This window comes from Rutidosis leptorrhynchoides, chromosome 10 (assembly GCF_046630445.1).
Source record: "Rutidosis leptorrhynchoides isolate AG116_Rl617_1_P2 chromosome 10, CSIRO_AGI_Rlap_v1, whole genome shotgun sequence".
NCBI lineage: Eukaryota > Viridiplantae > Streptophyta > Magnoliopsida > Asterales > Asteraceae > Rutidosis > Rutidosis leptorrhynchoides.
In genome coordinates, this window is record NC_092342.1 from 57180636 (window position 1) to 57197450 (window position 16815).

Consider the following 16815-nt stretch of genomic DNA (forward strand, 5'->3'; position numbering starts at 1 on the left):
AGATTTGTGTCGAATTTTTGGAATAGTCTTCAACAGAATTTGGGTACGCGTGTGAATTTAAGTATAGCTTATCATCCTCAGACAGACGGTCAGAGTGAAAGAACGATACAGACTTTGGAGGATATGTTAAGGGCTTGTGTGTTAGAATACGGTGGTTCGTGGGATACACATTTGCCGTTGGTCGAATTCGCGTATAATAATTCATATCATTCGAGTATAGGGATGCCGCCCTATGAAATGTTGTACGGTCGTCGTTGCAGAACTCCGACTTGTTGGTTAGAAGCTGGGGAGAAACAGTTTGCAGGTCCTGAAATTGTTCAAATGACAGCCGAAAAAGTTGCAATTGCGCGAGAAAAGTTGAAAGCCGCTAGAGACAGGCAGAAAATGTATGCTGACCCGCGTAGATGTCCGGTAACCTTTAATGTGGGTGAACGAGTGTATCTAAAAGTTTCGTCGTGGAAAGGGGTTATCAGATTTGGTAAACGTGGTAAGTTAGCACCAAGATTTATTGGTCCGTTTCCGATCAGTGAAGTGTTGAACGATCAGACTGTGGTATTAGATCTTCCACCAGAGTTAGTCGGCATTCATAATACATTCAACGTGTGATATCTTCGTAAGTGTAAAGTCGATGATGAAACGCAACTCCTTCCTTTAGAAGATTTAAGGGTCGATTTGAATAAGAAATTGGTGGAAGAGCCGGTCCGTGTAGTTGACCGAAAGGTGACTAAGTTTAGAAATAAAGAGATACCGATGGTGTTGATCGAGTGGAAATATAGTTTGGGTTCTAATCTTACGTGAGAAACGGAAGAGTTGATGAGAAACCGCTACCCTCATTTGTTTGACCAAGACCAGATTCCGAGGATGGAATCTCCTTAAGGGGGTGGATTTGTAACAGATTGAAACCCGAGCTAGTTGTAAGTGGACTATTTTGCCCTTAGGGTTTTATTATGTGTTTTATATGCTTTTAATTAATATTGTGCTTTATTATTATTTATCTATATGGTTAGATGCGCTTTGTGACCAGGGTCCCAGGGTTGGTTGGTTTATTTAATTTGGACCTCGTTAGGGTACTTTACCAGTTGTGTTAAGTTGTTAGATAACTGGTAAATACCCGTGTGTTGTGTAGTGGGGAAAAAGGCAGCCTTAAGTGAGTATCTTAGAGGTAATACTTCCATTTTCACAAAAATCCCCGAATCCACCTCCCGTCCTTTACATCCCCACCTAACCAAACCCTAATTCTCCATTGTTGATCTTGAGCTCGAATTGGTCTTGAAATCACGTTCTTTACACTCTACTGATTCTTTTAAGGTATGAATCATGAGCTTTCATGATCAATTTAGTGTTAAAATGGTGTTTTTAAGTGTATTTGTTCAAAAGCTTGATTTTGTGTCAAAATCCATGGATTTGATGTTGTTATGGTCAAAACTTTGTGGGTTTATAGTCTATAACATGTAGTAATTGAGTTGTGGTAAGTTTTGGTGTCGAAAACGAGCTCTAGATCAAGTTTTGGTGAATTTAGCTTGAAGTCCGTAGGTTGTGTTCAGAATCTGCAGATGATGAACACAGTCGGCCGACTGTCGGTTGACAATCGACCGACTGGCGAGTGAACCGACCGACTGAGTTTGACTTTCGGGCGATTGTGGATATACCAAATAAGTCGACCGATTGGGAAAGTCAGTCGACCGGTTGTGTCAACAGTCGACCGACTGTCTACGTTAGTCGACCGATTGAGGAGACAGTCGACCGACTGTGTGTCCAGGGCAGAATGTTTTACCAAAATGCCTTTTCTAGCCGTTATGCTGCCCGTTTGTATTTTGGTGTTCAGGATGTAAATTTTGAAAGTGCATAAGTGTAAGGTGGACTTTTAGCGGCGCTTTTTGTGACTGATTTTCTGTACTGTGCTGTTTTGTGTTAACGGACAGAAACTAACTTGATTTGTCTTATGTTCAGGTGATAAGGATAAGGAAGCCGCTCAGTGATAGATTATCTGAGCTAGTTGCTGGTATTCGGTGAGTGGGTCTATCTACGGATAGAGTTTAAGTAGCATAACATGCTACTGTGGTTGACTCCTTTACCATGCATAGTGTAGGGATTGCCATGTTAGAATAATATTGTTTGCCTGATGTTATATGTGAATTATGTGTACACTGTGTGAATGGCACCAGTAGGGCCTAGGGAGACTGGGGACTCGAGACCGTGCCTAGGAGAGGTTAGAGTCCGTATGAGGTCAACCGTGCCAAGGGGAGGTTGGGTCCATAGGCTACTGATTGTGGAGTATAGTGTGAATGATGCATCCTCTGCATCTGGATAACTATACTGTGAATTGAGTAGCAAGGACTATCGGTAGACTCAGGCCCGATCAGCTGAGAGTCATGTACTCGTACAAGCCGCCGATCCTCGTATTGTCTTATTGTATGCTAGTTGGTAGTTAGCAGGTATTGTTGATGTATATAGCTTGTGTGTGGCTTAAGCTATATCTGTTAGATAGATTCCATTCACTTAGCGGTGCGCTAATCCCCCACATGTTTTCCCCCTTGCAGGTTTAGGTACTGCTAGTCGGGATGGGTATTAATGCAGAAGACATGTTTGACAACCCTACTCTGACGTGGACTTTTGTTTAAATAATGTTTTGTAATAACGTAACACTGTTGTGTAAGCTTAAACTTAATTATACGGTTTAATGTAATGACGTGACTTATACTGTGTTTACTAATAAAGTCTTCCGCTGTGTTTAAAAAAAAATGGCCGGTGTTACATCGATACTGGTCATGGCCTTGGTCGCAAGGTCACCTTATGACCTTGCGACTCTTATGATTTTCAGTCATGAATAACTCGCAAGTCCGTAAATACCGGCCATGAGATATACCATTATCATGAACGAGTGGCAACGTCCCCTTGTAACCTTACGACTAGACCACAGACCCAAATAATTGATTGTATTGACACCTCACCTATTATTTGATTGTGTTGTGTTTTTTTACTTTTTCAGGCACTATTCGTGACTATTTTGACTATGAAGAACACGCTCTCAGATATAGGTTTGGTGAACTCCATTTTGTCTATGGATCAAAAGACAATTTTTAGACATACGTTAGATCTTAGATATCAAGGTAATGACTTGGGGCTTCATCATATGTTTCAGATGTTATGTGACAGATCAGCGAGACTTGATTGTCACCCGACGGAGCAAGATAATCTATGTTCCGCTTAACTCCTAGATTTGTCATTATCAGATTCAGATTCGTCCAATGAGTGGACATGGCATACCACATTTCCGGATACATTGAGGGGCAATAAATCACCTATTAGAGCTTTGTGTTTCCCTATCGTATAAACATTCTTTTGAGCGTCCTTTGATGTTCATGATGAACCACTGCCACTAGATTTTTATTTGTATAAGGTTTTGTAGAAAACATTGTATTTTATAACTTTAAATTGTTAGTTTATACGTAACATTTTGTTATTGTTAGTTTATAATATTAAATGTTGATTGGGGGGCCCGATTTACTAGACACGCGAGTTCGCAAGACCATCTTGCGAACTGGCCATACTATTATCACCAGCCATCGCATTGTCATCGCAAGTCGCAGGGGTTTTTTGCTACTGTACGAACCAAGATATGTCTGGTCATGACTGATATATCTCATGTAGCGACCTCAAATTTATTGGTCATGACCGATACCTCTAGTTTCGCAAGAGCACAAGGTGTCCTTGCGACTTGCGATGGCAATTAGGAAGATAACTTTTTTGAATGATGAATCATTATAGCATGTTCGGAACACGGGCGTTTTTAGCGGTAGGGATGAGTCGTGGCCCCTAATTAATTAAAATTTATAGCCTTTTGAGTTACGAGTGTTTGTGTTTATTAAATCAACTAAATTGGTCCGTATGAAAGAGATACAAACAAAATGGTGACAACTCGCTAAATCTGTAATATTAGTATATACATTTTCTCAATCTTGGAGATAAAATAAATTTCAAACTAAATAAGTTTCGAAAGTTTATAAGATCAATCTAGGCAGTACAATTAGAAAGGATATGCCGTTAAAAATATAGTAGGTCATGTAAATGTTCAATTTCTCCAATGAAAATTTACGGAAATATTTTTTTAAATTATATAATGTAGTGATGTTGACGACTCAATTCTAATAAACATGTATAAGCTCCATCTTGTATAAGTGTATACACCAACCAATAAAACCTTCTCTTATGCGGACCCAAAGGCCTGTTTGGATGATTTAAAACGAGAAATCAGTCAAAATGCTCTCATTTGACATTTGAGAAGGTGTTTAACAATATTCCCTTAGAATTGCAAAAAATGTCCTCTGACCACACGCCACGCATCATGTTCGGTGCTTGGTGCACGATGTTTGTTATCGAGGTTTTCATCAAGACAACCTAGTTTTTGGCGCACCACGCACGGTGCGTGGTGCTTGGTGCACCATAACTTTGAATAGTTGTATCTTTTGACTCGCAACTTCGATATAGTCATTGTTTTTTTTAATCGTGTATTTTTTTAAATTTATCCGTTGGAAAGCTTTTGAAGTGACAAAAATAATTTTGAGTTTAACTTGATATTGCGATTTACGAATTAACGTAGAAAATGCTCGATTTGCAGAATGTGACGTTTATATAAATTGGTTGAGGGGTATCGTGTACTTTTAGTCAAGATTGGTGATAAATTTAACGAATCACAAGTTAGAAACTTAGAATGTTCTATAACAAGTTATTAGTTGTCAAAGTATGTAAAAAGTCAAAATCAACGAAACGTTAAAATTGAAGGTCTTCAAGACCGAATTTCGAAAAAAAATTGGGACAAACCGCCTTCGGTAGGTGCTTGGTCCGTGTTGCATGATGCGTGTTGCACCCAAAATTAGGTTGTCTCGATGAAAATCTCAGTAAGACGCATTACGCACGGACTCGCAAGCATGGTGCGGTGGTCAAAGGATTTTTTGGAAATTACCTTTTTTTTTAGTGAATATAAACATTTTCTAAAATGTGGGCTTTTTGAACAATTTCCCTTAAAAAAAACATAGGGAAATTGTTCAAAATACACTTTTTTTTTAGGCTTCAAACAAAATACATTTTTTTTTTAAAATTGTCTTTTTACCCCATTCGGTAGACGGGATTCCGTCTACCACCTTTATCTGTCGTCTACTACCATTTTTACAAAGTAGTCGACGGTGAGATAAAGGTGGTAGACAGAATTCCCGTCTACTCGCAGGGTTAGTAGACAGCGAGAACAAAGCAGTAGACAGACATTTACAAAGTAGTCGACCGTCTACTGCCTTGTTGTTGATGTCTACTGCCTTGTTGTTGCTGTCTACTGCCTTGTTAGTGTCTACAAGGCAGTAGACAGCAACAATAAGGCAGTAGACAGCAACAACAAGGCAGTAGACGGTCGACTACTTTGTAAATTCTGTCTACCACCTTTATCTCACCGTCGACTACTTTGTAAAAATGGTAGTAGACGACAGATAAAGGTGGTACTGCCTTGTTGTTGCTGTCTACTGCCTTGTTGTTGCTGTCTACTGCCTTGTAGACACTAACAAGGCAGTAGACAGCAACAACAAGGCAGTAGACGGTCGACTACTTTGTAAATGTCTGTCTACTGCTTTGTTCTCGCTGTCTACTAACCCTGCCAGTAGACGGGAATTCGTCTACCACCTTTATCTCAACGTCGACTACTTTGTAAAAATGGTAGTAGACGACAGATAAAGATGGTAGACGGAATCCCGTCTACCGAATGGTGTAAAAAGACAATTTTTTTTAAAAAAGTGTATTTTGTTTGAAACCTAAAAAAAAAGTGTATTTTGATCAATTTCCCAAAAACATAATATAGAATAAAATTTGGGACCAACCATTAGCAACTGTTTTTTTTTTTTTTTTTTTTTTTTTTTTTTTCTGGGTGCCCTCTCACTGCAACTAGTGTTTAATACTCTTTACGAAGTAATTTAACCCAATTTATTTTGAAAGGCAAATGCACATGTCTACACTTTTATTTACACAAAAATGTATATATACATAATAAATAATAATGGACCTTTAGTTTTATCAAAGACATGTTCTAATTTTTTATTTTTTTTGACAAAATAACGATAACATTAGAAAGGATCCGAAGATCAACATATACAACTTATAGCAAAGATTCCAACAACGAGTCGTAAGCAACCTAAACAAATCAAATCATACGGTTCATCAACTTGATGAAAAACCCCGTTTAATCTAGTATCTTATGCTCTTTTTAGTAAATTGATTCACTCAAATCTCAAATATTCCCATTCCCACCCTATTTATGATACAATTTATGCACAAGAACCAACATTTATTACAAAGTTATGAAATATATTTTCATGAGATATTTCTCAATCACTTCCATTATCTTGTTTAATTACCCCTTGCTCATTTCTCTCCAGCACCATTTTTTCATCCTTGAAGACCAAGTAAAACATGAAGATTTCGTTTGATCAATATAACAGCGGAAACAAAAATCATGGTGTTTATCAAGAAGGCAATGAAGTTGCATATAGCATGACCAACGAGGGAGGTTCGAGTAACTCGAGTGATGGCCAAGGGTTGGAAACAGTCACGGAAGTAACTACGACGACGGGTAAATTAGCATCCCAAAAGCATGCTCTCTCTGAGCGTAAACGTAGAAAACGAATCAATGCCCATTATGACACTCTTCGACAGTTCTTCCCTCAACTACTCAAGGTAAGTAAACGATTCTTCTATATAATTATTCATGTATGTATGCATCGATAAGTTCTTAATGTATGCGCTATAAAGTTAGAACGCATTCATGATATTGTAGCAAAATTGCATTATATGATGCAGAACGACAAGGCTTCTGTGCTAACAGAGACAGTTCTTCATTTAAAAGAGCTAAAAACTATCATTGCAAAGGCAGCACCTTCACAATATGACGAAGAACGAGGGTTTCACAAGAAACCGTGCCAATGGTCCTTCGTACCTAGTGAAAACGATGAAGCAACAGTACTCAGTTACTGTGATGACAATAAGGAAACCGTCAAAGCAATTATCTGCTGCGAGGACAGACCGAATCTGAACCAGGACTTGACATTAGCAATTCAATCGGTTGGTGGAAAGATAGTGAAAGCAATGATGGCGACGTTGGGCGGGCGGATAAAAATGGAGTTGGTGGTGGAAGGGTCCGAATACAGCAGCGAAGGGGAAGATAATGTTGAGCCATTGAGAAGAGCGTTGAAGGCTGTAGTGGAGAATCGGGTCTTGGGTCGAATCAAGATAATGGGGCATGGGTATATTGAACCAGATTTGAGAAGGTTGGGACTAAAGTTTTAGATCGGTCAAGGTCCTGAGAGATTAAATGTGGGTTTATCAATCATACAGGTTCCCAAATATATTACTCGTATTTTATATGTGAAACAAACTGAAGTAAAGTAAAGACTAAATGTTGCAAAAATTGCTACCCGGGAAGTACTCGGTCCGACAACTCAAAAAGTAATCGGACTGAACTTCGTACACATTTAAATAATAAATTTCAAAATTACATGTGTAAAAACATAAACGTTGACATAATTGTCTAGAAACATAAATATAATCTTCATTTGTTCAGGAACTCTAAAAAGTAATACTCCGTATAACTTGAGTTTAAATCTAAATTCATATTAAAATGTCGATTGATATTAACTATGGACGATTTAAATGACTAAATCGGACTTTGAACAACTACATCCGATTTTGACCAATTGAACGACGTTGACCAATTAATTACTAGGAATTTAGAAAATCGGATTGGCCATTTCCTGAACATGAGTAATCGGCATACGGGAAGTTTTACTAGCATACAAATGATGCACTAATAGTGGTTCACAATGCAAGATGTTGTGTATCAAGTATCAACACATAAAACCAATCATTGTTCCAAATAAGAAACATAAACAAGAACAAAGATCAAAGATATTAATGGAAGACTTGTATATATAAAAAGGGGAAGAGAGTGACAAAATGGTGAAGGCTCATTAATACCTTTCATAAACCCTAAATTAAATACAAAATACACCCACCCCCAACCCTTATTCCCTCCCCCCATATTTTACTCAAAAAACCTCTTCTAAAAAAAGGTCTTTTTTTTTTTTTTACTTTAGTCCAGTGTCGCTCGAGTCACTGATTTCCTATAGGTTACGCCTGATTTCTCGGTCGGGTTAGCAGCCGGCTTTCCTAAACTACCCAAGTTAGTTACCCTACAACAATTACAACTACAATCTATGTTTCTACATACCTTACTTAACTTACAATTACTTTCTTCATTCGTCCTCGAAGTGTACAACTGAGTAAGCCTGGAGTACAAGGGGGAGGGGAAGGAAGATGTTGATGAGCTATCAGAATCTGATGAACTCAAGTTGATACTTTTCCAGTAATCATGATCTTCAATGGTGGTCGAGTCTCTGTGTGTGCTGTCTGTGCTGCATGAACAAGACTCGGAGAACAAAGCGGAGTTATCACTTGAAGAGGACGATTCTTCGTCGAGACTTCGATGTTGGACTTGCTGGTGAAACTTGCGTGGGTCCCATGGTTCACTCGAGTGTTTTGATACGATGGATGGTGAAACTGTGTGTTTTTTTGGACCGTGAAGCGGGATTAATGAGCTGCGAATTGATCGTGGGGCCCGTGGAGAGCACCTGATGGTGATGCAAGTACAAAAATGTGTGTTAGATAACAGAGGCATTAGTAGTAATATGAAATATGTAGACGTACCATAGACTAAACATAAAGGTGTGCCTTTCAACCCATTCACACATGAATAGGAAAGTTTGAATTATTCTTAATCTCAAATGGGTCCAGTCATCTAAAAGAGGTCAACGTTAAAAGTTGTCCAAATTTCATGAATATGATCTCTTAAAGAGATTTATTCCAAGCTTTCGAATGTTATTGTGGTACCATTGTCTTTGTTATCAAAACTCATGGATTTAGCTATTTATTAGAATTTTCAAAATTAAACCGAAAGTGTTTTCAAGTCAGCCCCACAATAATACTGCCTCCGTAAAAGCATTAAAAAAAAAATCAACAATACCTTGCATATAAAAGCATGTATGCTCCTTTTGTCAACACGTGTTGAAGATCCACCTCGTTCACCTAAAGTTTCACGTAAATAAGTTTAATGTTAAAGGATTGTGACTCTGGTGTTACATATTGATACAGACATAGTACAACACAATGGATAATAGAAACTACTTCCAAATGAGATTACTAAAAACATACCAAGCTGTCGTCAAACTTGAACCATCGATTCTGAAGATTTTTAACATAGCAAACATAGTGACCAGAAAATGCAGCATTCATGGTATCCAAATGAACCACCACTCCATATAGCCTGTAAATTGGGGACTTATCACTCGTACCACTAACATACGGAGCCATGTCTAAAATTTCCGGGAATTTAACTGATTTGTTGAGCTTTCCATATCTACCAGACTGTAAAACAGAGAATTGTTAACAAAAGGACCCTGCTGATTCGACGAAACGGAGACTTGAAACTACTATCATTAAAAAAACATATGTTACCTGAAAACGTTTCAACGCAATGGTAAGTACATTTGGGGCCTCCAATAACGTCAATTTCTTTTTGGCTTTCTCATAGGATTTGCACCTGAAAGCAAAAGTATAATAAAATTAATACGCCCTCCAAAAATTGGTAAAATGTGATAAGGGATTTATTGAAGTGATCATACTTAACGCAATAACATGTTTTAGCAAGAGTACAGCAAGGATATATACAAAATGTCAAAACTAACCTGCTGCATTTGTACTTGTTTTCGCCTTCCAGAATCTCAACAGATGTAAATTTATCCAAAGCGCCTTCTAATGTACTTACGTCACCTTCTATCTCAACAGTGAGATCCATCATCCTCTCATGTCGTTCTGATTTGACTCCACACTTCATGCAAATAATCTATAAATCAAAACCACAAAAGTTATACACCCACCTAAATGAGCATTCTTATAGTCTAGTAAATATTTAAAATTGGTACTTTAAAACCATGATGTTACCTTAGACCGTAGATAACCCCCAAAGGTAAGCCCAATGAGCGTAGTTTCTTCTTCTAAAGAGTTCAAGGCATTTGATCCTGCTTCCTTGATGCAAGACGATTGCAAAGCATCAATAACATACCTGTACAATCACATAATAAACAACTTAAATTACAATACTACAAACCAAAAGATATAAACAAGTGAAAAATGTAATTTTTCCACCTTAGAAATTCATGTGCATCTTCTTCTTTCCCATGGCCAAGATTGCTTCCCATGTTTTCAATATGAGTAAGTATGTGAATAGGAGACAGTGGAGAATACCCATTTTTTGCCTTCATAACAAGGCCTTGAAGCTCACATGTAAAACACCATCCTCTCTTATCACCTGATATACATCACAAAAGATTAATTTGACAATATTTTAGTAAATCATTAAGTTCCAAGCAAGGTTGCAAAAATCGCTACTTGGGGAGTACTCGGCAACTCAGGGAGTACTCGGATGTTGACCAAGTTAGATTTTTAACAAAATTTGACTGTTTGACTTTGACCATGTTTTGACTTTGGCCAACTTTGACCCATTTTTGGAGTAATCCACTGTTTGACCGAATATTGACCGAGTAATCCGAGTAATCAGGAGACATTTTTGCCTAGTACTCCCGGAGTTCTGCAACACTGATTCCATGCACGCGCGATTACAATGCATTATAACATACATGTTTTCGAATGAATTCCTTCAAGCAGATAAGCAGTCAGAGGTGGAGTGTATATCAAGCACTGGAGCACGGCATTAGCATAACAACTGCATAATACAAAGTCCATGAATATAAAAACTATCAAGAAAAGAATGGAGAAGAATTTCAGGATAACCACTCCCACGTATATATTGGAAGCCTAGAGCGGAAAATATAATGAGACAAAACTATGACAAGCTCTACCTGTTTCCGCAATTTCTGAGGCCACAGGGCTGCAATTCAACCTGTTTCCAATTGTATAGCTTCACAAACATTTCATACGGGAAGAGACCCTATCAAAAACCACATTAAAACAATCACCTTACAGATCTCATAGACTACAAAATAAAACATCAAAGCGAAGTTTCAAAACTATACCTTAAAGCTGTATCTCTGAATTGTCTCACTTCCTCTCTCTAATGACTCCGGACGAGATACGATAGAAGGCTTAACATGGTCAACAACTTTTAATTTCGACATCTTCGATCCGCTTCTTGCACTTCGAGAATTGTCTGCTAACTGAGATGAAGTGACCTTGTGGTTGTCATCAATGACCTTCAAAGGCTTTGTACTATGTGATTTATCTCTAGAGATAAAGGTTGTTATATGAGGAGCCGTGTTCTTGTTACCAAAAGCAACATTTGATCTCTCAGCATCTAGAGGAGGCAAGCCACCAGAGGCTTTATCATTTTTAGGCATTGAGCGCCCTGCATCAGCAGAAGCAATATGAGATGCAGCACCAGATAACACTTTTTTAGATTCCTGAAACTTGAATACTGGTAAACTGCTGACATCAGCTCCATCATTGTAATTTAACGTCCCGAAAGTAGATGCTGGAGGCCTCCTGGACATAGGAACGTCATTGACCATGCCGTTGACCATGTCCTTTGACGAAGGAGTAGTATCAGTAGATTTCTTACTTCGCAAATCAGTTAGACCAGATCCATTTTTGGCTTGGGCAGCACCAAGTCCATTCATAATATTGTTACTCTGAGCAACTTTTGTTGTACGGTTAGCCATGTAGCAATTTGCAGTCTCACCAAAAGTTTCAGGTGAAAGATCAACACGGTCATTGTTACTCGACTTCTTTTTACGAATAGTCCCGTCCCAAAAACCAGAAGAATTTGTTGTTGCAGGTTCAGAAAGTAAAGACTCCATAGAACCATCATCAGTCGAAAAAGATGACCTTGTATTACCAGACTGAGTATCCTCATCACTACGATCAGGTATTTTAAGATTGTTATCTTCTACAACATTAGACTTTCTTGTAGAGTTGACCGAATTCTGGTGTGCTGATTTCAATGTAATAAAACTCTCCAAGGTAGCAGCTGCAGGATTTTGGGTAGGTGTAGAGAAAACAGAACGTTCCTCATAAGACGATGGGGACTTTGATCCAGATGTAGAATTAAAACCTTGCTGATGAGCAAAGGCTTCAACTCCTACATCATTATTGCGAAGTGAATTTTTTGGGATTCTTTCGGCTGGTTTAACAGTTTGCTTAGCTTCAGTATCCACATCATCAATCTGATCTTTATGGCTCCCCTGCTTATAAGAACCGCCTCCGACATTATCGTTTTGACCCGCAGAAACATAAGGACGACACTCATCTTTATGACCTTGTCTCCAGTGTATAATTTGACATTTGCCAGAGCTGAAATACAAATAACCACGGCCACATGTCATTCACCATGTAATATACATTAATCTATCTATCTAATAATCTATAATATAATTATCTATATTATCTATTATTTATATATAATATTGTAAAGTCTAAAAAAACAGAAATGTAACATTGCAACTTCAATCAAGACCACGTAAGACACAGCCTTCAAATTATTCTCTACATCCATAAACTATACATGATACTGTACGATACAGCAAGCTATAAATTAGGGTCATAATAAGGTTTATTTGTGACAAGTAAATTTCCTAAGCAAACACAATATCTATCGGAAAGATAAGCTCACAGATAATAGATCTCAAGGTATTTGGAGGTGATTATAGCACATTATTAGCAAAAAAAAAAACACACACACACACACACACACATTCTTTCATGACATTGTTCAACAGCAAAGTATACACACCACCAAACCTTTATCAGATGCATCTCTACTTTCAATTGATTTAAGCAGCTACTTATTATGCAATCCTCTTTTTACAAAAAGTGTTCTAATGAAACCAATTTTGAGTACTATAAATATCAATATTCTCCCAAAACACTGTTCCCTACTTCGAGTTTCATGTCTTATCAACAGTAATTACACAAACTAGTTAAATTAACAAAAAAAAATCATTAATTTCGGTTCGTAAACTTACCAGTAATGAACAGATTTGCAATTGGCACATCGTGTAGTAGTCAGAGAAAAACAAACAGCACACTCATACTGCGGTTTAACCGTCGAACTCAAGGGAACCGAACCATAAACCGGAACTTGGCCCGGAGCCTGCACCGGAAACCGAACCGGAGCCTGCACCGGAAACCGAACCGGAACCGGAACCGGAACCCTAGTAAAAGGTGTAACATTATCACTATAATAATAAGGCTCTCTAACCTCAAATTCTCTAGCCTCAAATTCTCTAGCCTCAAATTCAACCCTAGCTGCTTCCTCAGAAGCCGAAATCAAAAGCCTTCTAACCTCCTCACTTCTAGCCACCGAATGCCGCCATTGACGACGGAGAATCAACACAATCACCGGAAAAATTACAATCACAACCAGAAACACAGGGGAATGAAACCCTAGATACCTTATAACAAGCATTTACAACTATATAAAGATAACATCAAGTAAATTAACAATAAAACCCTAATTTTAAAACACCAGCAGCAGAACCAGAAGCATAATCATAGATAACAAATTCTCATCTCACATAATTTCTAATTTATGGATCAAATCACAGTAATTTCATCAGAAAATTGATGCTTGCGATGACGATTGGGAATCATATACGAAAACCTAGACAGAGGGGTGTGTGTGTGTGTGTGTGTGTGTGTGTGTATGTATAGTTTTGGTAGTGAGTTGGTTTGGTGTAAATTGTGAGGAGATTTGATTTGCAGATCGAGATTTTAGGGCTTGAAAAAGAATCTTAATTTAATGAACGTTAAATTAATATGAAAGAAAAGAATTTTAATTTATTTATTTTATTTATTTTGTTGGTATTGAGAGACGTGAATTCTCAGCTCATGTTATTATTCCCGACCCGAAACCTGCTAGGGATCCGAAACTTTTTTAATAATACAACACTTATTTTATAAAGATGTCACAATAATAAAAAAGTTTCATAATAATAGTAAAATACTCGTGTATATAAAATTAAAATACGGAGTATAAAATATGGTAAATTTTCAAAACATAACGCCAAATTATGAAACTTTTTTATTATTGTGACATGCATCTTTTATAAAAAAAGGTAAAATGTTAATGACAATTTTAAAGATTGTTTTTAAGATATAATTTGTGCAAAAATTATGTTGCATTGGTGGTTAAAGTTAATATTTTTTAGAAAAGTGAGTGATTATTTAAATTGTACAACCATAATATGTATATCGTTTTTTTAATGACAACTTTAACGATTGTTATTAGAAAAGTTCTAAACTAAGACACACATGAATATTAAACTTTTTATTATTATAACATGTTCTTTTATTTTAACTTGTTAATAACCACGGTTAAGATTTGCGTTAAAAACAATATGTACTATCATATGATATCATGCATATACGGGGTATTATTTTCAACTTATTTGAAAGAAATTAGTTCTTAAAAACTAGCATGTTCAATTCGTCATCTCTTTATATTATAATAACAAAGCTGAAAATAGATCATCTAAAGTTCAATCCACTAATCCTAGCCTTCCATTATCATTAACATCCATAATCTAGACCATCCAAATTTTATAATCAAGATTATGACCTTATAATCACCTTGATTAGTTATTTAATGACTAAATTACCCTTCTAATTAACATTTGGGCGGAAGAAAACCAAAAATTAGGGGACGATTCGCAAACTACAATCATAATCAATAATGGGTTCTTCCGTCACCTACATCTGATTCCCAAATCCATTGATCTCCTGTAATCCACTATGCTCCACCATAGTCCACACAGCTTCTACTCCGATCAATAACCGGCGATGGTCTCCTGTAAACCACTACTCTCCACCATACATACTCCACGCAGCTTCTACTCCTTCAAAATTGTTTACACCACCATCGATCAAAATTAGGGCAAATATCCACTCTTTCCGCTACTAATTTCCAATATATATGTTTATATTTGTTCCATATTTATTGAATTTCAATTCTGTCATGTTTCAATTTCGAATTTCTTGAATGTTTGATTTCAAATTTGTTGAATGCGTGATTGAATTTCTTGAATGTTTGAGTATGAATTCTTGAATATTCGATGATGACCTTTTTGAATGTTTGTTTTTTACTTTCTTAAATGTTAGATTATGACTGACTTTAGCCAAAGTAGGTTTAGATGTTGAATTTGTATTAGTTTTTGTATTTAATTGTTACTACTAGATTATGAGTATAAATTTAGGTAGGTATATTGTTGTTGTATTGGAATGGAAAAAGAGTAATAATTTGAATGCAACACATATGTATGGTTAGATTAAAGGGCATTGAATAGCAGATGCATACATGAATAGTACTGATGATATTTTTGAAAGCTCCAATCACACAGCTGTCTATGAAGTTTTTATGTTAGGTGATAATATATGGTCATGTTCTTTTTTGCAGGTGTATGTTGATGATCATGTACTAAAGAGAGACTGAAAGGGAGCGAATGAATGAATTAGTGTTGTTGTAACATTGAGTGAGTATATGTAAGCAGCTTCTCAAAGTCCCTTTTATGTAGAAAATGGCGACTTATCAAAATACTAAGTAACAAAACCATTTTTTGATGTCAACCGAGGTTACAAGGGCTGGAACTCAACTGGGTTCAGCGTCCAGATCAGCGTCAACTAAAAAAAAACGTTTGAGAAATATGTTCGAAAATAGGTGGTTTTGTCCCTTTAAGGTACATTTCAGGTAACTTTCAAACTGTTCAGTGACTTAATAAATGTTTTAAAAGTAATCTCCTTTGTAAAGATTAGAATCATGATTCAAACAATGCATACGTTTTAAAACTGTACATTTCAGGTAACTTTCAAACTGTTCAGTGACTTAATAAATGTTTTAAAAGTAATCTCCTTAATAAATGTTTTGTCCCTTTAAGGTACATTTCAGGTAACTTTCAAACTGTTCAGTGACTTAATAAATGTTTTAAAAGTAATCTCCTTTGTAAAGATTAGAATCATGATTCAAACAATGCATATGTTTTTGATGATTATAAAGCCAACGACGGGTGTTCAAGTCAACGCATATGGACAACATTATGTTTTTAAGGTAAGTATTCTACTTCTTTATACTATTAAAAGAAGCTTGTTCGTTTGAGGTGGCTAACTGGGTGGGTCAAAGGGTATGTCTTAGTGACGTGTTATAAACTTGGTCATATACTGTTAAAATCGATTATTATATATAGTATTGGTTGCAATGAGCAATAAGTAGTGAAATGTCCCATTCATAATAATTATAAACGTTTCATATTAATTGATTTCGTTGCGAGGTTTTGACCTCTATATGAGACGTTTTTCAAAGACTACATTCGTTTTTAAAACAAACCATAACCTTTATTTTATCGACAAAGGTTTAAAGGACATAACCTAGGTTATCAAGTAATGATAATCTAAAATATCACGCTTACACACGACCATCACATAATGGTTTACAATAAATATTATGTTACAACAAAGAAAACTTTCGAATGCAATTTTTAGACAATATCATACAAGCATGGACTCCAAATCTTGTCCTTAATTTAGTATCCAACAGCGGAAGCTCTTAACAATCACCTGAGAATAAACATGCTTAAAACGTCAACAAAAATGTTGGTGAGTTATAGGTTTAACCTATATAATTATCAATCATAATAATAGACCACAAGATTTTTATTTTTATAAACACATCTCATATCAGGCATTTCGCAAACTGCATAGAGATAAAAATCATTCATATGT

At 36.5% G+C, this 16815-nt stretch overlaps 2 protein-coding genes across 2 annotated transcripts; one reads left to right on the forward strand and one right to left on the reverse strand.

Moving 5' to 3' along the window:
• The first annotated feature begins 6450 nt into the window (after positions 1–6450).
• LOC139870302 (transcription factor bHLH30-like) lies at positions 6451–7323 on the forward strand. Its single transcript, XM_071858132.1, has 2 exons — positions 6451–6714; positions 6838–7323. Exons 1-2 carry the CDS (start codon positions 6451–6453, stop codon positions 7321–7323), a joined length of 750 nt encoding a protein of 249 aa, XP_071714233.1.
• A 307-nt stretch (positions 7324–7630) lies between these two features.
• LOC139873522 (ubiquitin carboxyl-terminal hydrolase 17-like) lies at positions 7631–13768 on the reverse strand. Its single transcript, XM_071861449.1, has 11 exons — positions 13068–13768; positions 11124–12396; positions 10950–11038; positions 10728–10813; positions 10237–10399; positions 10033–10153; positions 9777–9934; positions 9547–9631; positions 9244–9456; positions 9056–9117; positions 7631–8663 (listed from the first exon to the last, which is right to left on the reverse strand). The coding sequence occupies exons 1-11, from the start codon at positions 13508–13510 to the stop codon at positions 8126–8128; spliced, it is 3231 nt and encodes a 1076-aa protein (XP_071717550.1). The 5' UTR covers positions 13511–13768; the 3' UTR covers positions 7631–8125.
• Between the last annotated feature and the right edge of the window lie 3047 nt (positions 13769–16815).

Coding starts and splice junctions, on each gene's coding strand:
- LOC139870302 (XM_071858132.1), top strand. CDS start 6,451: ATGAAGATTTCGTTTGATCAATATAACAGCGGAAACAAAAATCATGGT. Junction 6,715..6,837: donor TCTTCCCTCAACTACTCAAG/GTAAGTAAACGA, acceptor TATATGATGCAG/AACGACAAGGCTTCTGTGCT.
- LOC139873522 (XM_071861449.1), bottom strand. CDS start 13,510: ATGCTTGTTATAAGGTATCTAGGGTTTCATTCCCCTGTGTTTCTGGTT. Junction 9,935..10,032: donor GGGGTTATCTACGGTCTAAG/GTAACATCATGG, acceptor TTTGATTTATAG/ATTATTTGCATGAAGTGTGG. Junction 9,118..9,243: donor TCAAGTTTGACGACAGCTTG/GTATGTTTTTAG, acceptor GTGAAACTTTAG/GTGAACGAGGTGGATCTTCA.